The following is a 24,101-nucleotide window of genomic DNA, read 5'->3' as shown; positions in this document are numbered from 1 at the left end:
CAGTGGTGCTGCCCCCAGGGGACAGTTAAACACTGTGTCCTTGAAGGCTGAGGCTGCCCGTGGAGCACATCCTTTTAGCTTCTCCGTCTGCACAATGGGTGACCAGGTTGGCTCTGCGGGGGTGGCTGTGAAGATGGGATGGACTCGTGCGGACTGAACTGGGGGCCAGGCACCCCATGGAAAGGGGGAAGCTGCCCCTGGACAGCCGTGGGGGTTACTGAGGGCAGCAGAGGCTGTTCCTGATGAGCTCGGGGGAGAAAGAGAGCCTTGTCAGAGGGGAGGACAAAGCCTTCTGCCCAATGTCTAGGAGCCTAAGCATGGCAGAATACACACACACACACACACACACATTCACACTGACACACGCTCTCCTACTCTTGTGCACACACACACACACACACACACACTTTCACACGTGCGTGCCGCCATCATCAGACCTTCTGTGGACAGACACTCAGGGACCTGTGTCTGAGGGAGCCCGCAGTACTGAGCAACTGGGCATGTGCACTCCCAGCTCTGCTACTTAAAGGTGGGGACAGACCCTGTGGCTGTGAGTCGCCATAGCTGTGACACTCGTTCCTTTGTGCTTCACTGGACACAGCAGTCACCAGCCCCAAGAGTAGCTCCAGGCTGGGTCCACGCAGGACGCAGGGACGGGCGGCTGGCAGACCAGACAGGAGTGCTGAGGTCGGAGGAAGTTTAGGAGGCTGGGCACGGCTAATATCCTGACTCCCCGTGCCCTCGACTTCTCGGTGGGCTCAAGAAAGGACTACCCCACCTCAGGATGAACCCTCCTTCGGGACCCAGAGCCCAGGAGCCTAGCTGCGTGGACACCCCAGCCTCACCCAGCAGGTGGGACAGCTCCCGGAGCAGCACCTCCAGCCCGGGCCAAGCTCTGCCCGTCAGCCCCACGGTAAGCCTGGGGCCAGTGTGTGCGCACACAGAGCCTTCCCTCCCGACCCTGGCCTCCCTGCTGGGGACACCCAGGGGCTTTGACAGGGAGATAGAAAAGGCCTGAGCTCCTCTGTGAGCCCTCAGGCGTGTTACTGGAGCTCTCTGGGCCTGTCTTCCACGAAGAGGTCAACAGAGGAGAGTGTGGGCCATGTCCTTCCCCACGGAGAGCATCCGAGGAACAGAAAGGCCAACCCTAAAGGACAAGGGCCTGGAATGGCCCGGACCTGCCCTTGGCTGCATCCATTCTCTTCTGAGGGTGGTTGGATAACCCGCAGAGACTTGCAGGGAGGCAGGCACACCCGAGGCCTCTGGATTGTCCAGCCCAGAGTGAGGGGGTGGGTGCCCTCCGCTGCCTGATATTCTGGCCAGGGCCCCAGGGTCATACCGCACCAAACCCACTGTTAACCGGGGAGGACTGTGGGTGCCCTGAGGACCCGGGGATGCTGGCCTACATCCTGGATAGGACGGGAAGGCTCCGTAGCTATAGGAGGCAAGACAGAGACTAAATTGCCCTCTTTTCCAGGAAAGGAGCTGGGGCAGAGGGTTCTTTAAAGCCCTTTCTGCTGGCCGCATGGTGTCACAACCTCCCTGTAATGACCCTGGGGGACCTAAGCTTTCTTTTTTCTTTTTTAAGTTTATTTATTTAAGATGTATTTATTTATTGGAGAGAGCAGGGAGGGGCAGAGGGAGAGGGAGAGAGAGAGTCTCAAGCAGTGTCCCTGCTGAGTGCAGAGCCCAACTCGGGGCTCAACCTCACAACCCTGAGATCGTGACCTGAGCCAAAATCACGAGTCGGACGCTCAACCGACTTCCACCAGCCAGGGGCCCCCTAAGCTTTCCTTTTAAAGGGGAATTCTTTTCCCCCGTCTCATGTTGGTATCAAGGTCAGCGCTCCCCACTTATGCTGTGGGGGAGTACAACCTCTTCTTTGAGGCTGGGGAGGGGGTGGGGCTCCTGAGGAAAGGGGTTCCACCCAGCTTCACCACCCCAGAGTCTGCAGGGCCTGGAATACCATTGCTAACTGCCTTGAGTGCTTCCGTCAGGGCCCATACAGTGGTTAGGAAGCCCTGAGGGGATGGTTCTGCCTTCTCCCCAAGGAAATGGCCCTCCTTGTCAGACATGTGTCTGTCTGTCCATCCAGCCTCCAACAGGTGATCCTAGAAGCCCCATGCCTCTGTGCTACAGTGCAGGAGCTCGGGCTTGACTTTAGAGAGACCTGTGTTTCCACTATGGTTCTGCCACTTCCTAGCAGTGTGGGCAAGTGGCTGTGCCACTCTGAGCCTGTTTCCTTACTGGGAACCTTAACCTTTCGTTCTCAGGGTTATTCCAGATGATAGGATAATGTGATGCTCTTGTTTCTCTGTCTCTCCATAGGCAGCCGGGGCTCGGGCTGCTGCCTGGGTCCCCTTCCCAACGGTGGATGTTCCGGACTACGCCCACTACACCCTGGGCACAGTGATCCTGCTGGTGGGGCTCACGGGGATGCTGGGCAATCTGATGGTCATCTATACCTTCTGCAGGTGCCTGGTTGGAGGGACTAGGGCGTGGGCACCGCGGGCAGCCAGCCATGCAGAGACGGGACAGCAAAGCTGTCGCCAGCTCTCCAGGGCACTGTTGAGCTTGGATGGGGATGCCACTGCCAAGCCTTCAGTGGTCTCAGGACAGGCCTCCATCTTCTAGCTTAGGGAAGGGGCCAAAAAATAGTCCAGGGCAACTTGAGTGGCACATGCCAATTGGACCCCAGGCACACGTGTAGGACGAATGTCCCTGCAACTCACACGCATCTGCCCATTCTGCCCTGCTCTCAGCTCACCTCCACGTCACCTGCCCCCATGGGCATGTCCCTCTGCCTCGACAAGCAGCCCTGGCAACAGGGTCCTGAGTCCTCAAGACCCTCAGCAAACACCCTTGCCAACACCCAGCTTCCTTCCCCACCTGCCCCATTCTTGGGCTGAGTGGCTGAGACAGGCAGGTGAAGAGGTGAATCCCTGACCCTACTACCTTGCCTATTAGCAGAACTGACTTTGGGCAAGTCACTTATTCTCTGTGGGTCCATTTTTCTTTTCTATTTTTTTTTAAACTTATTTATTTGAGAAAGAGAGAGCAAGAGCATGAGTGGGGTGGAGAGGCAGAGGGAAAGGGAGAAGCAGGCTACCCATTGAGCAGGGAACCCCATGCGGGACTCGATCCCAGGACTCTGGGATCATGACCTGAGCTGAATGTAGACACTTAACCGACTGAGCCACCCAGGCGTCTCTGTGGGTCCATTTTTCTCGTCTGCAAACTGGGGTTGTGATTTACTTCATAGAGTCGATGTGTGATTGTGCAAGTTTATGTCTGTGCGGTGCCCGTCAAATAAGTGTTTGAATCCTGGCAATGCCGCTTACTGAGTCTTGTTATCTGGAGCAAGCCACCTCACGGGTGGGAGCCTCAGCATTCCCATCTGGAAAAGAGGGAGGGGTAGATGCAAAGATGGATGATTACGGGAGAGGAGTTTGTGAAAGTGCCTGGCCTGTGGGGCACACCTGTCTGTCCCCTGCCCCGGGCCAACCCTGAGTGTGAAGACTGTAGAGATACTGACGAAGGGGGCAAGGAGGACAGCTGGGGAGGAAGGAGGTGAGACGAGCTCTTGGGAAGGCACGGCTGAGCACGCAGGAGGGAGAACTGGCCTGGAGGGGTGCAGAGGAAGGAGGGGTGTGTCCAAGGAGAGAGTGCGGGCCATGCAGAGGGGATCCCGAGGGCGAGAGGAGGAAACAGACGTGTCCTAAAGCCAGCTAGGGCTGGGCGCAGGGCACTCTGGGGCGGGATTGCTGTCCACAGGAGGCAAGAGTTGCTGCCTGGTGGGGGCCTCACTCTCAGCCCATGCAGTCAGGCTCTAGAGTCATCTGGCTAGTGCTTGCCGGGCAGCAGCACGGGTGGCGGCCCTGTGGCTTGTGCCTGTGTGCGTGTGTGCAGCACGTCCTGACAGCTTCCGACCCTTCACAGGACCAGAGGCCTCAGGACGCCGTCCAACGTGTTCATCATCAACCTCGCGGTCAGCGACTTTCTCATGTCCTTCACGCAGGCCCCCGTCTTCTTCGCCAGCAGTCTCCATAAGCGGTGGCTCTTCGGGGAGGCAGGTAGACCTTCCGGGGTCCCTTCTGCTGGAGGGAGGAGGAGGGTTGTGGCCCGGATGCCCACCGTGGAGGCTGGCCTCGGATGAGAGGTGATTGGCTCTTCCTGGGCGGAGGGTGGGTGGCCGCCCTGGAGCCCGTGAGTGAGCAAGAGGGAAGACTCAGCTTCTGGACCAGATGTGCCAAGGAGCCAGAGTGGAGAGGGGCTCAGGGCTGCTCTTCTGGAGAGGTGAAGGCAGGAGCTGGGTATGTGTCATCCCCAGACCCTCCCTCCCCTGGGGTACCTCTCGGGCTCCTGCCGTGGTCTGAGGCCAGGGAGCTGTGCCCACAGGCTGCGAGTTCTATGCCTTCTGTGGGGCTGTCTTCGGCATCACGTCCATGATCACCCTGACGGCCATCGCTCTGGACCGCTACCTGGTGATCACGCACCCGCTGGCCACCATCGGGGTGGTGTCCAAGAGGCGGGCGGTGCTTGTCCTGGCGGGCGTCTGGCTCTATGCCCTGGCCTGGAGTCTGCCGCCCTTCTTTGGCTGGAGTAAGTGGACTGGGGGAATCGGGAGAGAGGAGGATGAGCTGGGCGGGGCACGTGCAAGGGCAGGCAGGTAGACTTGGGCTGGCCAGCTGGCAGGAGGGGCCAAAGGAGTGCTCGAGCCTCAAGGCAGACGGATATTCAGGGGGCGTGACCAGCAGCAGGGGAAACTGAGGTAGCACCACCAGCAATCAGAGGATGACCTGGGCTCCCATCCCCAATACCGGGGAAGACCACATGGTTCCTGGGCGGCGGGAAGTGACGGGGGCATCTGATGCTCAGCTGTAGTGTCAGGCAGGCCTCGGGGTGTAGGCTTGAGCAAGTAGGAGACTTAGCAGCGAGGCACCCACCTTTCTGTGGCAGGACCGAAAACCTGGCCCAAATCTGGAGGAATAAGACCCTGGGGCTATGTTCAGTGGAGGTCTCAGTTCCAACCTGGCAAAAATGGGCAGCAGAGTGCTTTGCCTGCTAGAACTGGCTGGAAAAGCTCGCCTCCACAAGCCCTGGCTTCCTCACTGCCCTGGGCAGGGCTGAGTGGGGACCAGTGTCCAGGGAGCTCGAACCCCACATCCAAAGCCCCTGCTAGATGAGGAGCCTCGAGTATGCTGCCCCAAAGGCTGAGCTCTACTCCTGGCTCCCAGGCGCCTACGTGCCCGAGGGGCTGCTGACCTCTTGCTCCTGGGACTACCTGAGCTTCACGCCGTCAGTGCGAGCCTACACCATGCTGCTCTTCTGCTTCGTGTTCTTGCTCCCCCTGCTGGTCATCATCTACTGCTACGTCTTCATCTTCAAGGCCATCCGGGAGACAGGCCAGTAAGAGCTGGGTGCGGAGGAGGGGCTGGATGGGAGGGTGGCCACACCCCTTTGCCAGGGCTGTCCCTACCCTCCCCCCAGGCTCACACTGCACCCTCCCCAGGACATTCTCAGCTCCAGATAGGCAAAGACAAGCTGAGCCCTTGTGCTTAGGGGGTGAGGTGCCTAGAGACCAGCACAACCTGGGTGCCTAGAGAAGTCTCAGGAGACAGGGGCTTCTGAGGAGGGGGGCTTTAGGCTTGATCAGGAGGTCTGCGGGCTAGAGAAGACACCACAGATGGAACCACAGGGAGGCAGCTTAGGCTGGATGTAATGGAGAACTTCCTGGGAGTCAGGGCTTCCTGCACTGGAGAGAACAACCAGGTCCAGGGAGCCTCCCCCATGGCAGCCATGACCGTGGCCCTCACTGTTACCAGAGTGGGGTCAGACTTGGACTTTGTGCCCGTGCTAGGGCTCTCCAGACTTTCAGGGCCTGCGAGGGCGGTGTTAGGTCCCCTCGACAACGGCAGCGGCTACAGAGAGAGTGGAAAATGGCCAAGATTGAGCTGCTGGTCATCCTTCTCTTCGTGCTCTCCTGGGCCCCCTACTCCACTGTGGCCCTGATGGGCTTTGCTGGGTGAGCAGTGCCCAAGGGGCTGGGACAGGGGCTGGAGGGGGAGGGAAGAGGGTAAGGGGACCCTGGGGTGACCTCTCCCTCCCCAGCCCAAGCCTGAGCCAGCCTCACAGCCATTCATTCATTCTCCCTTGGGTGGCAGCAAGGTTCCCTGCAGGAAATGTCCCTGCCACTTCCTCGAGGCACTGGGACACATGCTGGGGGAGTTCTGGGCCATGTTGGATTTGGCCTGAGGGCCTGCAGGGACTCCCAGGTCCTGCCAGATCCCACGGGAACATAAGACTCTCCTTGAGGTTCTGGCTCCCTCTTCACGGGGGCTGTGGGCACACGGCCAGGGGTGCCACTCACCTCCTGCCTGCCAGCCCTTCATGGCTAGAGTCTGGGGACTTGATGTCTGCAGCGACAAGGACATAGGCCAGACTTCAGAAGCACTTTGAAGCAGTGAGAGTTATTCATCCTGGGAAGTATTTGGGTATGAGACCTCCTTGTGCAGGAAGGGCCTGGTCCCCAGTAAGGCTGTCTTGTGGTCACTCTAAGAGAGCCAGGGGAGCAGTGGGCCTCAGGGTTGCGTGGGACGGGGGAGGAGCTGGCCAGAGGGCCAGAGTCCATGGGGATGGGGAGGGTTTCCTGCTAGCGGCACAGGCTCCAAGCTATCATGGGACCTGGCGGAACCCCCCAACCTGGCTCATCTTCCTCTCAGCAACCCTCCCTCAGTGGCTCCCCAGGTTCCTGCTCACCTCAGATCAGAATTCTCCCGGCATTACAGTCCCTCTTATAAGGCTGGCTTGGTCATGCTGGTTTGGGCCAGGCTGGGTTGCACCCCACAGGGCCTGGCCTAGAGGAAGAAGGTTCCTGAGAGGGCGGGTGGGCTGTGGAGTCTCTGGGAGGGCCAGCTGGCAGGGGCAGCCACAGCTTCTCTGTCCTAGGTACGCGCACATCCTGACTCCCTACATGAATACAGTGCCTGCTGTCATCGCCAAGGCTTCTGCCATCCACAACCCCATCATTTATGCCATCACCCACCCCAAGTACAGGTGCGGCCCTCCTCCAGGACCCAGCCCCAGGTCCCCAGGCCATGGAGGGCCTGAAGCAGTGAATGGGGGCAGAGGCTGGCCATCTTTCTTGTCTCTTGTATACGCACTGGTGGGGGCCTCTAGCAGCTGGGAGTAGCAAGTGGTACTGGGTGGGGTCTGGAGCTGGTGTGACCCCCTTTGCCGCTCCACTCTCCCGGGCGAATCACTGGGAGGGACATCAGAGCTCCCTGGGCAGTGTCCAGTCCTGCCTATGGGATTTTTGGAGCCAAGGCCAAAAGGCAGCCAGGATGGCCGGTCAGCAGTGATACCCCCTGCAAAGAGAAGAAGCCCCCAGACACCAATGTCCTGGAAAGACCACAGTCAGGAGAGGTTCGAGGGCCCTGGTGGAGGCCCGGGGGTGGTTCTGGCCCAGAGCGCTCTCTGCTGATGGATTCCCAGCACAGCTGGCCTCTCCCGCGAGGGGCCCTTCAGTGCTTCCTCTTGCCTGGTTGTGTCGGTAACTCGCCACCCTGCTGAGGCCAGCTGCAGGCTCAGAGGCTGCTCAGGAGTGTCCCTGGTCCTCACTGGAAGAGATGCGGCTTGGGCCAGCCCCTTGAGAGCTGAGACCAAGCACTTTGCCGAACCTGCCACCCTCTGTGCCCACGGCCCCACTGCCTGTCTGTCCATCCCGAAGGCTATAAGCCCGTCAGTCTCTTTCACCGCAGCATCTGTCTGTCCTTCCTCATCACCTCCTATGACTGCCAGTGTCTTTTTATCCATTCCCATCACCCCAGCATTTGTCTGTCCTCATAACCCCAGTGTCTGAACCACCCCATTTCCCCCTTCTGTCCACTCGCATCAGCCCCGTATCAATCTGTCCATCCACCCCCATCAGTCTGTCCAGACACCCATCCTGGTGTCTGCCCGTCCACCCCCCTAACCAGATGTTCTCTTCCTGCAGAATGGCCATTGCCCAGCACCTGCCCTGCCTGGGGGTGCTGCTGGCTGTGTCAGGCCAGCGCGGTGGCCCCTACGCCAGCTACCGCTCCACCCACCGCTCCACACTGAGCAGCCAGGCCTCAGACCTCAGCTGGATCTCCGGACAGAAGCGCCAGGCATCCCTGGGCTCGGAGAGTGAGGTGGTAAGGATGCGATGGTCTCCCAAGGACAGCACCTCGTCCTACTTTCCTCAACCACGCCAGCCTCAGGGCTCTGAGACCGAGGGACCCTCAGGACCCTGGGACGCTGGCAGGAAGAGCCCTTCACAACTGCCCCATGGCCTTCCCTTGCCTCATCCCCCCTGACAGGCAGGGGCCCTGGGGCCAGAGAGGCAGTGGGTTGGCCCAAGGTCACCCAGTAGCAGGGCCAGGACTGATGCATCTTCCAACGCCAGGTCATCTCTCTTCCACGCTGGCAGTATTCCAGGGGCTTAGAGCCATGAAAGGACAGGCATTTCTAGCCCTAGATGGGCCGCCTGAGAGACAGGCAGGAGCTGCTTCAGGGCCCTTTGTTCTTAGCATTAAGCCCCTCCTCCTGGAAGCCTTGAGGATCCCACAGGATGCAGTGGAAGGAGTATTGGCCCCGGAGTTGGGGGACCTGAGTTCAAGCCTCGGTTCTACCACAGCCTCACTGTGTGAGCGTGGGAAGGTCACTCACCCCCTCTGAGCCTCTGTGTTCTTCTCTAAAAGGGAAAGCAGTTGTCTCTACATGGCTAGGGTGCACATGAGTGGGTGCTGACCCCACAGTTGTTGTTAGCCCTAGGAGCTACTGGCCTGCCAGCCCCTCTTTGGGGCCCGGGGCTGTGATGTCCCCTAATGTCCCCAGGAGAGCTCTCTGTGCTGTGGCCTCGTGTCCCCAGCCACACCTGGGCTCCTCCATCATTGTAACTACAGGGCCCACGCTGGGCCTCACCAAGAATCTCCACTGGCCTCTTCCCACTGCTCCCATCCCTGGGGGGTCTCAGTGGAGGAGCTGAGGGAGGAGCTGTCAGAGATCCTTTCCCTGAACCACACATAGTGAATGACATCAAGGAGTGAATGGTATCTGTCAACAGAGGCCTAGACCCTCATGAAGACGGACCCATCCTACATGCTTAGAAGGCACACACACACACACACACACACACACACACACACACACACACACACTAGCAGGGGCACTCACAGTTTGTAGGGATTTGGTGACCAGAGAGCCTACAGTGTCATGGACCTCATTGCAGTGACCTCCTGTGTGGAGGATGGAGACAGTCTTGGCTGGGGAAGAGGGCAGGAGCGGGACTTCGGAATGTCCCTCTCACCTCACAGTGACTCTCCCACCTTCCCCAGGGCTGGATGGACACGGAGGCAGCGGCCGTGTGGGGGGCTACCCAGCAAGTGAGCGGACGCTTCCCCTGCAGTCAGGGCCTGGAGGACATGGAAGCCAAGGCCCCTCTCAGGCCCCAGGGGCAGGAAGCAGAGACTCCTGGGAAGGTGATTGGGCCTGGCACCTGCCAATCCATACAGGGGTGGGGACAAGGGGCGAGTAGCCCAGGGAGTGGCCAGGAAAGGGAAGCTGTTCTTGTGGGCAAGCCCAGTGCCCTCTGGGAATCACTCCTTCCCCACCCAGGTGACCCTTGCCTGTTTGGGGTGCCTGGGGGTCTCTGTGACTCCACGATGCTCTGAGCAGGCCTGAGTGAGGTCTGTGGCGCACCTGAGAGTGTCCGTGTGATTGTTGTGACCCTGCCTACGCACATACATGGCAAGCGGTGGTGGCTCTGCTGTGCTGTGAGGAACATACGGCATGTGTGTGTGTGTGAGCAGGACGCGTGCGCAGTGAGTCAGGGCAGTATGACTTGTGCCTGTGTGTGACCATGTGGCCTGCACATGCTCTCGTCCCTGTGACACCACAGGGCACAGGACTGAGTGTGCCCCAACATGTCTGCTCTAACTGCGTGGGACCGAGTGTGGGTGGTGTGTACCTCTCTGTGTGATTGGAGGCTGGAGGTACCTGGGGGGGGGGGGGGTGCCGCGAGCTGTGTATGTGCTCGCAGTGAATGCCCTGAGATTAGGATGTCACCCAGAATACTTGTGGCTATTAAAAGAAGGCCAGCTGTCAGCCCAAGTGCCTATGGAACGGAATGTCGATGGCGATTAGAGAAGACCATACTCTGGAACGCTGGAAATGCCGTGTGCACAGGCTCCAAGGCTACCCTTCCCCCTCCCCCCTCAGCCGACAGCTCCCCACCCAGCCCCTCCGTTCACACCCGCACAACACCCCCAGCTCCTGGGCTCTCTTGGGCTTCCCCAGTGAGCCCACGACCATGTCCTGCCTTACTTCCCCAGGGGCTGTTCCCTGGGCATCCCAGAGAGGGGGCGACCTGGGCTGTTCCCTCCAGCTGGGGAGCCCCTGCCTCTCCTGGGGAGCACCGCTCCCCTGCTGCTCCAGCCCCAGGGAAGACTCACTCCCCAGCCCTGAGCCTGGGCACTGTGTATGGCCACAGAGGCCAGGACAGAGATGGGCATCGCCCCCCGGGGCTGGTGGGGCCATGATGAAAGGCACTGTGCCCGTCCTGGAGGGAATACTGGGCTGGGCTGTGGCACAGGGCAGAGAGGGACAGCACATCAGCCATCACCTAACACGTGTGATAAGCACTGCCATCGAGGTATCAGCACACAAGGTGCTGAAAGAAGAGGCAAGTCCCTGAGGGCTCCCCAGGGAAGGTGGAGGTGAAGCAAGGATTGCCAGGCAGCGTGGGGGTCATGTTGAGCGGTCCAGGCTGAGGAAACACCCTGTGTGAATGCGGCAGGGGGGCACTGGGGGGGCTTGGTGTGTCCTGGAACAGAATGTTGCTCTGTGACCTGGGAGCAGCCAGAGGGACTCTGGGAGCTGGTGGTGGGGACATAAGAGAAGAAAAGAAGGGAAGGAGGTGGTCGGACTGTGGGGAGGCCCAATCAGGTGTTGACCTGAGCAGTATGAGCCAGGGGAGCAGGGAGCCGTGGGAGGGAGGATTGGGTGGGGGCCCTGCGGTGGGCTCCGTCAGCCTCGCAGGGTGGTGGGGCCTTTCTGCAGTGGCTGGGGAAGCTCAGGTTGAATGGGATGAGCCAGGAGGAAGTTGGTGCTTTAGGACAGGCAAGAAATGAGGTATTGAAGGCAGCAGGTGGGGGGTGCTGGGGCCCCAGGAGGAGTGGAGGAAGTAGGGGCAGAGGGAGCTCAGTCCGGCCCAACTGTAGGAATCTGATAGCCTGGGAGACAACCCAGGAGGGTGTCCTGCCAGTGGCCTTAGACATGGCCGGCTCCATCCTCCAGGCCATATTGCCTGGGGACTCAGAGAAGGCCCATCCCCCAGCCAGGACCCCACGTGGCCCCTCCAGGCCACCTCCCTTCACCGCCCAGTGACCCTATACGTGGAGGGTCATTGGGAGACTGCTTCCAGTGGGACACTCCTTGGGCTAAAGAGATGTGTGCTATTTGCTTTCAGACCAAGGGGCTGCTCCCCAGCCTGAACCCCAGGATGTAGGGTGCCCATCGGCTCCCCTTTTCTTCTGGGACACATCCAGCCCCTTCACCTCCCCCTCAGACACACAGACCCAGGATGACCCCATAAGCCGGCTTTGGAAGTGGCCCTGTCACCCATGCTGTGCTGGATTCATGGCCCCACACCACAAAACTCCGGCCCTGCAGATGCTCTGCACCCACTTCTCATCTCAACAGCCTGTCCCCCAGGTTCAGCCTCAAGCGTGGGAGCCCAGGCCCTCCTGCTGCCTGGAGTCGGCCGCCTCTCCTCAAATGCTGCGTGACATGATTGTCCAGGCGTTGACAATGGCCACAGCTCCATGGGACACACCGGTTAATTCTGAGCTGCCTCTGCACCCAGTCTGGGCCTTTCACTGACACGGCCGGGCCAGCACGGCATCCCCGCAGCCAGCATGCGAAGCCGAACACAGACCTTCATGCGCCGGAAACTGCTGTTCCCCTCTCTCCCGCGTCCCTGCTTCCTGAGGACTGTGTCTGCCATGGCCCACATGCTCGTGCACACTCTCCTGTATCAACATACTTGCACGCACCAGGCACACGCGTGCACGCTTTGCACCTGTGGTCCGTCTCACATCAGTGGTCCAAGTCCATCCTGGGGCTGTATGGCTCTGACAGCATACAGGAAAATAAAAAGCAGAGAAGTTCTCCTCAGACAAGCATGGTCTTTACCTATGGGTGCGGCGATGGGGGAGAGACCCAGGGCCTGACGTCCGATGCCTACAGCGGCCTTTCTTTCTCCCCTTGCTCTGTCCCCTACCTAGCAACTCTCACTGCTGAAGCCTCCATCTCAAACTGCGAGGGGCAGAGTGGAGGAGGGACAGAGACTAGGCTTGCCCCCGTCCCCACTCCCCAATAAGCTGCTGTTATCAGGAAGCAGTTTGTGCCCAGCCTGTGCAGACCAGCTGCTCTCTGCTGGCTTCCGGTCTCCCAGGGGAGGCAGTTGGAGGGAGGCTGGCCTTCCCCTTTAAGAGCATCCTTCCCACTCCCTCTCCCTCTCCCCAGAGGCAGCATCAGGCAGTGTGGCTGCCAGAGTCCAGAGAGAGCCCTGCAGCTCCAGGTACTGCCTAGCCCGGGGCTTCCCCTCCCACTATGGGACCGGAGCCTTTCTTTGCCCACACTGGTCATACTTGCTGCTGGATGCTCTCCAGCTTGGCAGGACAGACCCTTCCCAGGAAAGGGGGGGAAAACTGGAGGTGGGGAGGGCTGGGATGGGGCCTGGGGGCAGGGCAGGGGCTGGTATGGGGGAGGGTGGGGTGCTGGCCATGAGTGGCTGGCTTTCTGGGCCAGGCCTGGGTAGCGGGCGACAGACTGGGCTGTATGATACACAGCAGAAGAAGTGGTACAGTGGGTGAGAGAATACAGGTCCCCCCTTGACTTCTTCCACTTGATATTTTTGTGAACTTGGGCAATTTACCAAATGGCCCTGTGATGTGGGGACTCCTAGCTCTCATGTTGTATGGGCCAGGCCCAGGGCATCGGGTGGGGTGCTGGTGGCTGGGAAATTACTCATACCCAGGCCTGCACTGAGTCCTCAGGGCCCAGCTTAGGCTAGAGCCTTCCTGGAGGGCCAAAGAGCAGCCAGCCCAGCCACCTTCACCTTCCTTGAGCCTCAGTTTCTCCAGCCAGAGCCAGGATGGCCTCGAATTGTCTCCAGACCACATGGGGCCCAAGGTTTCTTCTGAGGAAGGGCTTCTGGAGGTATCTTGGCCCACAGGCCACACTGGCTGGAGTCCTGAGGGGCCTAGGCCCCCAGGCCCCCACGCAGAACACACTGTCTCTGGGTTATGAGCTGAACACACTGCACGCACTTCCCCGTCCTTATGCCTTCTGGCCCCATGTCCCAGCAGCTGAGCAAATGGCATCTCCTCCCCTCTTCCCTGCCCCCTGCCATTCCAGTGCAAAGGGCATGGGGACCTGGCATGCAACATTGGCAGCTGGAGCTTTCCATGCTGCTGTCAAGTTTTCCAGGGCACAAATGAGACAGGAGAACCAGGAATAACCTACGGGCCCCTAGAGGGTCTGGAAGGTGCAGGCCTGCCTCAGACCTGCTTTCAGACCCTAGGCCAGGACCCTGTGCCCTTCACTCCCATGCCTGGTCTGGGCAATGGAAAGTGCCTGCGTCACTGGGAACCCATTATCTGGCACAAGTCCAATAGGAATGAGCACCATTCAGGTGCTCCAGTGTGGCCTGGGTCCACTCCCTGTGTGACCTTGGAGAAGTCACTTAACTTCTCTGAGCCCTGGTTGCTACAGGTTGAGGTGGCAGCCTCTCAGGGTCTGAGGGGATAATGGCATGAGGGACCCGGAGCTGAGCTTGGCCATGACCAGAGCTCCTGCTATTATTATGACCGTTTTTACAGCTGGACAGCCCTTGCCCAACTGCTAGCCTCCTGAGCAGAAGCTCTGTCCAGGGCAGCTGGAGGCTCGGCTTGGTCCCAGGCTTCCTGCCGGGTGAGCTACAACCTCAGAGTTCTCACCAGGGAGCACAGGGCAGGAAGACAGCAAATTGCAAAGCCCCTGCCCGAAGGAGCTCAGCCACAGGCTTCTGGGCAAAGGGGTGGGGGTTGAGCAGGGCAGAGAGAGCACACATCTGGACTTTCCGAAGGGCAGAGGGAGCAAGGAGAGGAGAGCAAGGAGGAGAGAGCATTATCACTAATCTGGCCAGTCCCCTATCCTGCCCCCTGGGGGGTGCTGGGTGCTGGACACCCCTCCCCAGGGGCAATATTAGCCGTGTGAGTCACGGTGGGAGGCTGCGGGCGGGCGGAGTGTAGGGTTACAGTCCATTTATGGGCGCAGCAGAGGGCAGATATCAGTGTCGATGGCATTCGTTCCCAGCTATTCTTAGGAGCCTCTCAGGAGCTCCACACGGGCTGGCCAGACAGCAAGGGACGGAGCAGGCAAGGCTGGGGGTCGGGGTAGGGGTCCAGGTATAGGCTGGGGAGGTGGGTGCCTGAGGGCCCTCTCACCCCTCTTTTCTCTCATCCACAGAGGCTGCCGCTGTCAGCACAAGCATGTCTTACAGCGTGACCCTGACCGGGCCCGGGCCCTGGGGCTTCCGTCTCCAGGGGGGCAAGGACTTCAACATGCCGCTCACTATCTCCCGGGTGAGTGCGCTCTGCCCGCACAGCCTGGCACCCGCAGGGGTGGGGCACCCTCAGGGGAGGGTGTGTGCATCCCTCCATCCCTCCGCTGTCCTCCCTGAGGCTCTTGGAAAGCAGAGCATGCCCCATCCCCAGTCTGGGGGCTGGGACTGGCTCCCACTGGATACTGCCGGCCACAGACCCCTGGTTTCGGCCGTAGATGTTGTCCGCCTGAGCTCGCCAACCTGCCGTGAGTGTGAAACATGGGCAAGCGGTGGGTGTTTTGAGCCAAGAAGGAAATGCCAAGTTTGCTGGGTAGGCAGGCAGGTGGACAGAGTATAGTTAGAGCCTTCTTAAGCCCTTCCCTGGGGTGGGGTGAGCCCAGGGTGCCCCCGAGCCTGGAACATCTCCATGGAAGTGGGCAGCGGCTTTGGGGAGAGAGCACTCCGTGCATGGAGAGGGCAGGTGACAGGCTGGCAGGTAGACGGGTGGACAGACTGATGACTTCAGCTGCCCTGCTGTCAGGGCTCAGGGCTGGGCTGCGCAGGGCAGGTAACTGGGCTCCAGCCCCCACTCCATCCCAGGCCCAAGGTAACAGTCTCACCTCCACTACCGCCCCCTTTCCAGGGCCTGCTGGGGATCTCCTACCCGCTTCCTCACTCACCTGGCCAAGCCCCTGCCCATCCAGCCATAGCTGCTCTGCCTGTCTGACATCTCATTCCCCACGCTCACCTGGGGAAATGGCCCATATGTTCTGCAGTGTCTATGATCAGGGAACAGCCTGCTGGCGGTGTCACAGATCACTGGAGATTGTCTGAGTGGCTCCATTGCCCAGCCAGAAACACTCAAGCCCAGAGAGGTGATTAGCTAGGCCCGCTTGAGAGGAAGCTTTGTCTTAACCACTGCCGTGTCTCTAGCACCCAGCGCGGTGTCTAGAACATGGTAGGCACTGAGGTAACACTTGTCGAGCGACCCCCCAGCAAGTCTGGCAGAGTTGGGATGAAGACCCTGCAGCTCAGGGTGGACTGTGAGGTGTGGGAGGGCAAAGACAAGCCCTGCCTGTTGGGGTCGGCCTGGGGCTGAACGCCCTGCCCTGCTGCTGTGGGCACGAGGGGCAGCCTGAGGCTCTAGGCTGTCACTGGCGGGTGATGGATGGGCCAGGGAGGCAGTTTCTTCTTCAGGGCAGCAGAGATCTGCCGTAGGCCTGGGGGTGGGGATGGGGCTGGGCAAGGAGGCTCTCAGGTGGGCAGCCAGGGAAGGCCTGGAAGTGCTTGGCAGAGGGGACAGGGAGCCAATGCCCCCGTGGAGGAGCAGTTCCGGTTGGGGAACCTGATGTGGGCACTGGGGGGACCCCAAGGAGGAGAAGCCCCACTCAGGGGTGCCATAGGAGCTTCACAACAGCCGTAGAGGCCACGACCCCCCAGCGGGGGTGGGGAGGGGGTCACTGGCCGGGCTCTAGTCCAGGGAGAGGGCCATGTTCTCCATCCCCCTGGAGGTCTGGCTCATCTAACCTGAGTCTGCACACCTCCAGACCCACCGTCCCGGACACCACAGCGGGCCGCACTAGGAGGACGCCCAGAGACTTGCACGCCCTGCCTGATGATGTGGTGCTGTGTGGGCATTTGAGCCCCAGTGGACACGGCCCCTTGCCCCAGGACCCTGCAGAGCTCCCCACCAGCGTGGTTTACAGGGCTGTCTGCCCTCACTGTCATGGGTCCATAGGCCTCCCATGCCTGGGACTGAGCCCATATCTCCCCCAGCCCTACAGTCCTCAAGGCCTCATGCTGGTGCTCCCTGCCCCAGCGGGTGGAAATGAGCCCCCTGGCTCAGGGGCACCCAGGATAGCCAATGACCTCACCCGGGATCTATGCGCCACCTGGCCTCGGCCAGCCCAGGGCTTATATTGCAGCACAGAGGCCTTAAGCTAGACAGCAGGAAGAATGTCCCCACTGCAGGGAAAGGGTGTATTGGGATGTAATGGAGCCAATGACTAGGGGCCACCTTTATAAATAGAATCCACGGCTCAGGCAGGGCATCGGGGGATAGGTATAACACGTCTCAGCTCCCTTCGGAGGCGTGCCCCTAATCATCAAGGCCATGGAACAAGCTGGGCTGGGCGCTCCGTCCTCCCCAGGGCTTAGAACCTCTTGACAAACTTCTCTGGAGGGCCACTGATGCCCTGGGCTGGGGCATCCCCCAGCTCAAGGCTACTGGCCAGGCAGGGCCCAGGACACCCCCACCAGGGCTGTGGTATTTCCTACTGGGGCTCCCAAGACCCTTCTGCACCAGGAACCTCTCCCTCACGGGATGTAGGGCCAGTGGCTGCTCCAGCGTCCTGGGCTGAGCCTTTGCAACAGGGCAGTGGAGGCAAATTGCACGGGGGTTGGGGGGGGTGGGGGGTAGGGGTGGGGGTAGCAAAGACAGGGCCTGCTCAGTCTCAGCAGGGCTGACGCCCCTGGGCACCTTTACTGCAATCCTGAGAGAGGTGGTCGGCCGGGCAGGGCTGGGATTACCATCTCACTTCAGCGCCAGGCAAGCTGAGGCTCAGACTTGCTCAGGAGCTCTGGTGACCTCAGTAACCCCTAACTCCCTGGCCTGCCCCTCTGCCCTTGAGCTAGGGATTAGGAGAAGAGGACCGAATGGGGCCTGTCAGCTGTAGACTCAGGCTGCCACTCCTCCTGTAAGAAGGCTGCCGCCCTCAGGCTGGGTGGTAGCTCCAGTCCCCACCCCACCCAGCACCCCCCCCCCGCCCCGCCCCACCAGAATCAACCCTGGGGCAGTAGCAGCCCCCCTCGGCCTCCTTTCAGTGGGTCTTGGCCATGACCCACAGAGAAGTGGGCTCAGGAGGGAGAATGGGAGGGTGGAGGGGAAATGCCTTCATTTATCCTGGACAGGTGCGGCTGGGCCTGCAACATGAGCTCCCCCCTCACTGCCCCCACCCCCAGCCCTAGTCAATTCTCCAGGAAGTGGGGGAGGGGTGGGAGCAGCCGAGAAGGAGTGGCTCCAAAGGCCCAGCCTGCCCCGTCCGAGCTAGGTCAGAGGCTGGGGCCAGGTCTGGGGCCTTGTGCTTGGTGCACGCTGCAGCCCTTGACTTTATGAAAGAAGTGAGCGCTTTTGTCTGGCTCTGCTGCTCACAGTTGTGTTGCCTTAGAAAAGACCGTTCCCCTGCTCAGCCTGGTTGTCTCATCTGTGAAATGGGAGTGTGCACATGTGAGTGCTTTCTAACATGCATGGGGAAATGCTGTTGTTCTGCTGAGGTGGTGGTGAGGATGGGGTTGCTGGGGGGGGGGGGGCGGATGGGGGATGCCTGTCTCTCTGCTCCAAGGCCTCTGTCCCTTAAGGTCTTATTCATCGGGCCTTGCAGGCTCTTCTGGGGCACCCGCCCAGAAGCCTTTGCTTCTTTGCTGTTTTTTGTTCCAGTATTTGTCAGATATCCTAGCTACAGTGGGGACACAGAGGACGGAGGGTCCCCTGGGAGGGGGAGGGGGAGGGGGACAGGCCGAGACTATTCTGGGTGAACTGTGCCGGTCATTCCTGGAATTTTGAGGCCTTAGTTCTGTTTCTTGGGCAGCGCCTAGCAGTGCTGACAGGCTGAGCTGTTTATAGCCACACTGAAGGTCAGGCAAGCCTCCGGAGGCTGCTGTGAGGCCGGTCCGGGCCTTCCCAGACGAACGACTGGGGAAGATAACTGGACGGAGGCCCCCGGCTGGGGATTGCGTTCTTGGAGGTCCCTAGGCCAGGCCCAGTCCCTGCCTGCTTCCCTCCCAGGTGCTCAGGGCTGTCCCTGACTCCATGAGGGCCCTGAAGGGAGTGGGCAGGAGACTGTCTGGGCCCTGAGGAGCAGACCCTTGGAGGCCTTGGGCCGGGGCACAGGACAAGGCAACTTCATGGGTAACCCCCAGGTCTCCTCAGGCTAAAGCTGCTGTGGGACAGCAGCAGGTATGAGGAAGGCTGGCTTCCCAAGTAATGTCTGCTAGGCCCCGCTGGGGCAGCCTTCCCACCTGGGAGTTTGCCCCCGTCCCCTGAGTCTCCAGCCCTCTCTGCACGGTCCCCCATCATGCAGGGACTGGCCATGATTGCCAAGCCCCCCCCAACTCAAGGCCCTCCCATTCTCAAACACAGCTTCTCCACCTCTTTGGAGCCAGGAAACACCCCTACCCAGGAACCACCCTACGAGGCACGAAGTGGACTTTGCCAGGCCCCAGTGTTGTCTGGGGCCCACTGGGAGTGACGTGCCCAGGGGAGCATTCTGCCGCTGACAGCCAGGACATGGAACTGTGGGATAAGAGGAGAAGAGAGAGACTCAGAAGGCCAGGGAAGGGTGTGGTCAGCAAGAGAGAGGATCGGTGACCCCTGGTTTTGGGCACAGGGAGGTCACTGGTGTGAAGTGGTGAGGGCTGGGTGTGAGAGGGATGGGAGGCAGTCAGAGGCGGCAGGAGGTGCCGGTCATTCTTGGAGAAGCCTGCAGGGGAGAGAAATGAGAGGGAGACGTGATGAGAGCCAGTTGGAGCAGCTAAGGCAGGGAGAGCCTTTTTTTTTAAAAAAAGACTTAATTTTTTAAGAGCAGTTTTATGGGCACAGCAACACTGAGTGGAAGGTACAGAGTGTTCCCATATGCACCTTGCCCCGCACACGCAGAGCCTCCCCCGTTATCAAGTGACATATTTGCTCTAAACGATAAACCTGTATGGGCACCGCGTTATCACCCAGAGTCTGTAGTTTATATCTGGGTTCACTGTTGGTGTTTCTTGTTCGTTCTATGGGTTTGGGCCAATGTAGAATGGCCTAGATCCGTAATATCGCATCATAGAAAATTAAAAATCCTCTGTGCAAGAGAGGCTTTCTGAGCAGAGACAAGACTTTGGCTTGTTTATCAGCCAGGGTGGGGTTGGGGAGTGGGGCCGTGGGGAGACAGAAGGTTCCAGTGAAAGGATGAGGGATGGAGCAAGGCCCCAGGGGAGGCCAGATGGGAAGGGAGCAGAGCATGGCAGGATGGTAATTTAATCACATAATGTTAAGTGCACTTAGGGCTCCCTGGGAAGTCTGCTGGGGTGGTCAGCCTGGGCGGGCTGGGAGGAGATGCTGGAAGTGGCACGGGTCACAGCATCCACTACCTATCCTTGCCCCCCCAGCCCCTGCCACACCTACACTGGCAGCTCTAGAGGGGAAACAAGGCAGGGGCCTGGCTGGTTTTGAGCACTGAGAGTGATGGCTGGGAACTTTTGCAGAGCCCAGCTACCCCCTCTGCTGCCAGGGAGCTGGGGAGATAGGAGCCTACATGCGCCTAGGCCCTGGCCAGTGCCTTGCTTCCCTGGGACCCTGGACAGAACTCCTGTCTCTTCCAGCTGATGCTCAGTCCCCTCTAGGGACAGCAGGCTGGCTTGGGACTGGTCATTTGGGGCTGACCTCTCACACCCCTGTCTCTGCCAGCTCCAGATCTTGTTTCCCTGTGGAGTCGGGGATGCAGCTGCCTAGCCTCCACTCCCGGGGGCAGGGTCTGCGGGCCAGCCCCTGTGCCTCCGCTCTTGGGAGCTTCCCTGAAGCTTTCTCAGCTCTGCACCTCCTTACGGAATAACCTATTTAAACATGTAATCCTTCCAGCAATCGTGGGGGAAAGACATTGCCGCTATCTTCACACAGAGGGTGTGGAGGCTGCCCTGTACCCTCAGGTCTGGCTCCGACCAAAGTCTATGCTCTTCGCTTTATTGCCTCCACACAAGGCACCCACGGCTGCAGGGGCCACAGCTGCTCCCTGGCACCAGCTTGCCCTGTGTCCCCTCTCAGGTGCCGTCAACCACGGCCCAACAAGGAGGAAGGGTTCCTGTGAGCCTGGTGGTGATCTTGGCCCCCAAACACCTGAAGTCTCTCCTGAGGAGCTTGTGCTCCTGGAGCTCTGCCCACCACTGGGCTCTGGGTTGAGAGGTGGCTGGTGATTGGAGAAGATTGAAAAGTGAAGTGAGAATGAAACAGTCTTTGTGAAGAGGTTTTCAAATGCTCAAAAGAGGATAGAAAGACCAAAGGAAAAAATCCGCCAAGGATTTAGTGGCTTTGGGTCCTTTGTGGGACAAGGAACGCAGAGAGAGAGGCAGAGAGCCAGGCAACAGACACATGGGTATACCGTGCCTGGACTGCACTCTTCATGAGCCCTGGGCTTCGGGCAAGGGTCCCAGGGTGGCCCCACCCTTCTGCAGGGCAGGCTGCTCCTGAGAAGGGGGTGGGGATCTGATGGCCCTTGGACCAAGCAGGGGCGACCTCCTTAGGGTCCCTGCCTCCTCTCAGGAGACCTGGGCAGAGCCAGAAGAGTGCCCATCTAGAAGAGAATTACAGCACCCTCCAGCCCCCCACCCCTAGCCCCAGGGGTCATGGGCCCTGCTCAGGGCAGCTGAAACCAGGCCAGCTGAGCCCTAATGACCAGACGCAGGTGCAGGGAGAGAGGCACCACGGCAGGCAGGAGCTAGCTCGGCATTCCCCTGGGGGAGCTCGGCTACTGACCAGGCCCCGGGGAGGCTGAGCATTTCCCAGGGAACTGGGATCACCCCAGTCTGTACCTGAGGATGAGGGGGAGCCAGGCAAGGCCAGGCAAGGGGAAGGCAGAAGACCCAATAGGAACGTATGGTGTTAGCCCATGCTTGAGGGAGGCAGGTATCCCTAGGGCAGCTCCAAAGGGAGGGCATTCCAGATAGTCCTACGCTTGCCCCAGCTGATCTGGCCCCAGCAGCTCTTGGATGTCATTCTGGTGTCCTTGCTCACACTGACATCTATGATCTTCTGGATACAGCTCTAGTCCTGCCTGGCAGGCCTCGCCTCTGCAAGCATGAGGCCCGCCCTTCTGTCTGGGGTCTGTGGTTGCCATACCTAGGAGCTTGTTACTGCTCTCTGTAGATGGTGAGAAGCATCTGGGGGAGCCCTGGTATGGGGAGCCCTGGTGTGGGTGTTCTGTATGGGAGCTCTGGTGTGGGGGTGTCCTGCTATGGGGGAGCCCTGTGGGCGGTCCACTAGGACAGCAGAGGCATTGCACAGTTTACCCTGAATGGAAGCATACTGTATCCGCTACTTTCTCTGAAATGCTTTCAAACGAAGCCGGATTGCCATACGGGGAGGGGGCTGGGCATGTGACATGGCAAGCTGAACGAACGCAAAGGTAGAAGCTCAGGGGTGGGTGTGGGGTTGCCCACTATAGAATTCTTTCTGCTTTCTCTGTGTTGAAAATGTGCATGATAAAATGTCAGGGATAGCACAGGCCTGAATGTGAAGCCAGAAGGTGCAGGGAAAGCCAATTTTCTGCAGACAGGCCCAGCTGGGCAGCTCAGCTCGCCCTCAGGAGTCCCCTCTCAGCCCAGAAAGTGTGTTGTTTTTCTCTGTTGTTTTTTACCCTTTGTTCAACCCCTTAAAATCAAAGGAAACAACACTCCTGTCATTAGCAGAGGCTCCCTGCGGCCATGAATTTGGGGATAAGGGATGTGTATTTTGAGAAGGCCCAAGTAGTCCTTTTTTTTTTTTTAAAGATGTTATTTATTTATTTGTGAGAGAGAGAGCATGAGCATGAGCAGGGGGAGGGGCAAAAGGAGAATGGGGAGCCTGACATGGGGCTCGATCTTAGGACTCTGAGATCGTGCCTTGAGCCGAAGGCAGATGCTCAACCCTCTGAGCCACCCCGGCGCCCCAGCCCAAGTAATTCTAAGATACCCCTGTAGGAGCCAGGAAAGCAGTCTGGACTTTGGCTTCCTGGCAGTCAAGGGGGTGGTTTTTCTACTGTCCCTACCATGGCTCAGCGGATTCACGCGTGAGGGGAGGCTACTCTGTGTTGGTGACAGTAGCACAGTCCCTGGGGCTAACAGGGCACTTCCATGCGAGGGCTCGCCTGCTCTTGCTGCTGTCTGTGGGTTAGCATATGTGGTTCGTGGCCTGGCCTGTAGAGCCCACTAGGGACTAGAGGCTGGTGACTGTAGGTGGCCCTGGTTTGGATGAAGATTCTTCGTGAAGGGCGGGGCAGGAGGCTTCCATCCATGTCTGGGAGCTTAGGACCTGGCCAGAGGCTCACCCAGGCCTGGCACCCAGGGTAGGGGACTTTCCCTAGGTCCTCTTTGGACTCCTTCTAGGATGGTCCCCCAGGCCAGGGCCAGAAAACGGCTTCTGCCAGCATTAGAAGCCAGCCTTGTCCCTAGGGTGTAGACAGGAAGGTGACTGGGGTGTGCCCAAAGAAGCCAGGAAAGCTGGCTGGTGGGCATGCTGGGGAAGAAAAGCCAAGGGACGTCCTCCAGTTACAAGTTGGTGGGGGGTGGCTCCCAGAGGCTCCTCTTTCCTGTGATGTCACTGGGGGCGAGGCCTGTTTGGCATTCTACATAATGTCACAGGGGGCCTTCCACATGATGTCATGGGGGTCAAGTCATAAAGTCATTCTTTGTGTTATCCGTAGGGGGTAGGGTATGGTATTTCATGTGGTGACATGGGGGTGGTAAAGCCAGTCTCCATGACATTCCATGAGCCATCTTCAGAAGTGGAGCTTCATCACATTCCATGTGATGTCACTAGGGGCCAGCCATCAAGCTACAATAGATGATACCACCTAGGCCCTCCAGAATTTTGCATTTCAAGTGACACCCCTGCAGGCGGGGGTGGGGCGGTGGGGAGGCTACTACTGCATTCAGCATGCCCTTACGGAGGGCCGGGCCTGCAGAATTTGGCATTGTGCATGACGTCATTGGGAGTGGGTCTGAGCCATCCTGACATTGCTTGTAGCGTCCCTGGGAGTGCGGCCTTCCTGACATTGCGGGGACATTCTTGATGTGCTGCGTCTATAGCATTCTCTGTGGGGTCCCCAGACTCTAACATGCTGTGGTGTCATTAGTGTTCAGGATTTGGGACCTGGTCCCCACACCTGCACCTCCCCTTCTGGAAATATGAAGCCAGCCACGGAGTGCTGAGCCCTGCCCCGTGTCCCAGCTGACCTTGCTTCCCCAGGCTGGGTGGAGGGCTTCCCTGGCCCTCAGCCTACCTGCCGTGGTAGCACTAGGCACTTGCACTGGGAGGCTTCTATGAGGGTGCACGTGTCCTGCCTGCTCGCCGGGCAGAGTCTCTGGGGTGGTGCTGAATCTTGGCTCGTACATAGACCCTCCCTCCTGGAGTCTGCAAAGTGCCCCATGGGTTTTCGGGATGCAGGCATTATAATAGGCTAACTGGTGTAACAAACAGCCCCCAAATCTCAATGGCTTAGCGTAACAGAAGCTTATTTCCTCACTCACGCACCATCTGATGCAGCACTTCTTAATCATCGCTACCCCAAGCAGTGACTCGAGGATTCATGTCCCTCTGTTGGTGGCTCAGCTGTCCTCTTCTGGGTCCTCTGCATCCAGTCAGCTGACAGGCAGCAAGAGTGCAGGATGGCAAGGATGTGGCTAGGGGCAGGCCTGGAAGTGGCGGGCATTGCTTCCACCCACATTCCCCCAGCCAGAGCTGGTCTCTCGGTCGCATTCA

General features: G+C 59.5%; 2 protein-coding genes across 11 annotated transcripts in view; both read left to right on the top strand.

The window, feature by feature from the left end:
• Positions 1 to 784: 784 nt before the first annotated feature.
• Positions 785 to 11,530, top strand: OPN4 (opsin 4). Its single transcript, XM_045783676.2, has 10 exons — positions 785 to 913; positions 2,329 to 2,474; positions 3,940 to 4,073; positions 4,399 to 4,602; positions 5,238 to 5,409; positions 5,861 to 6,025; positions 6,949 to 7,056; positions 7,997 to 8,177; positions 9,360 to 9,503; positions 11,492 to 11,530. The coding sequence occupies exons 1-10, from the start codon at positions 785 to 787 to the stop codon at positions 11,528 to 11,530; spliced, it is 1,422 nt and encodes a 473-aa protein (XP_045639632.2).
• Positions 11,531 to 14,092: 2,562 nt separating this feature from the next.
• The window catches only part of LDB3 (LIM domain binding 3), a 61,093-nt gene continuing 51,084 nt past the window's right edge, over positions 14,093 to 24,101 (top strand). For 9 of the 10 annotated variants that reach the window (XM_045783361.2, XM_045783359.2, XM_045783360.2 and 6 more), the window contains exons 1-2: positions 14,288 to 14,444; positions 14,536 to 14,651. In XM_045783361.2, coding sequence (XP_045639317.1) covers positions 14,559 to 14,651 — 93 coding nt within the window. In that variant the 5' untranslated portion in view covers positions 14,288 to 14,444; positions 14,536 to 14,558. The other variant, XM_087862969.1, reaches the window with a different exon arrangement.

This window comes from Ursus americanus, chromosome 6, assembly GCF_024610735.1.
Source record: "Ursus americanus isolate L20-20 chromosome 6, mUrsAme1.1.p, whole genome shotgun sequence".
NCBI classification, from domain to species: Eukaryota; Metazoa; Chordata; class Mammalia; order Carnivora; family Ursidae; genus Ursus; species Ursus americanus.
The sequence above is the reverse complement of the archived record's forward strand: the minus strand, read 5'-3'. Positions and strand labels throughout refer to the sequence as shown.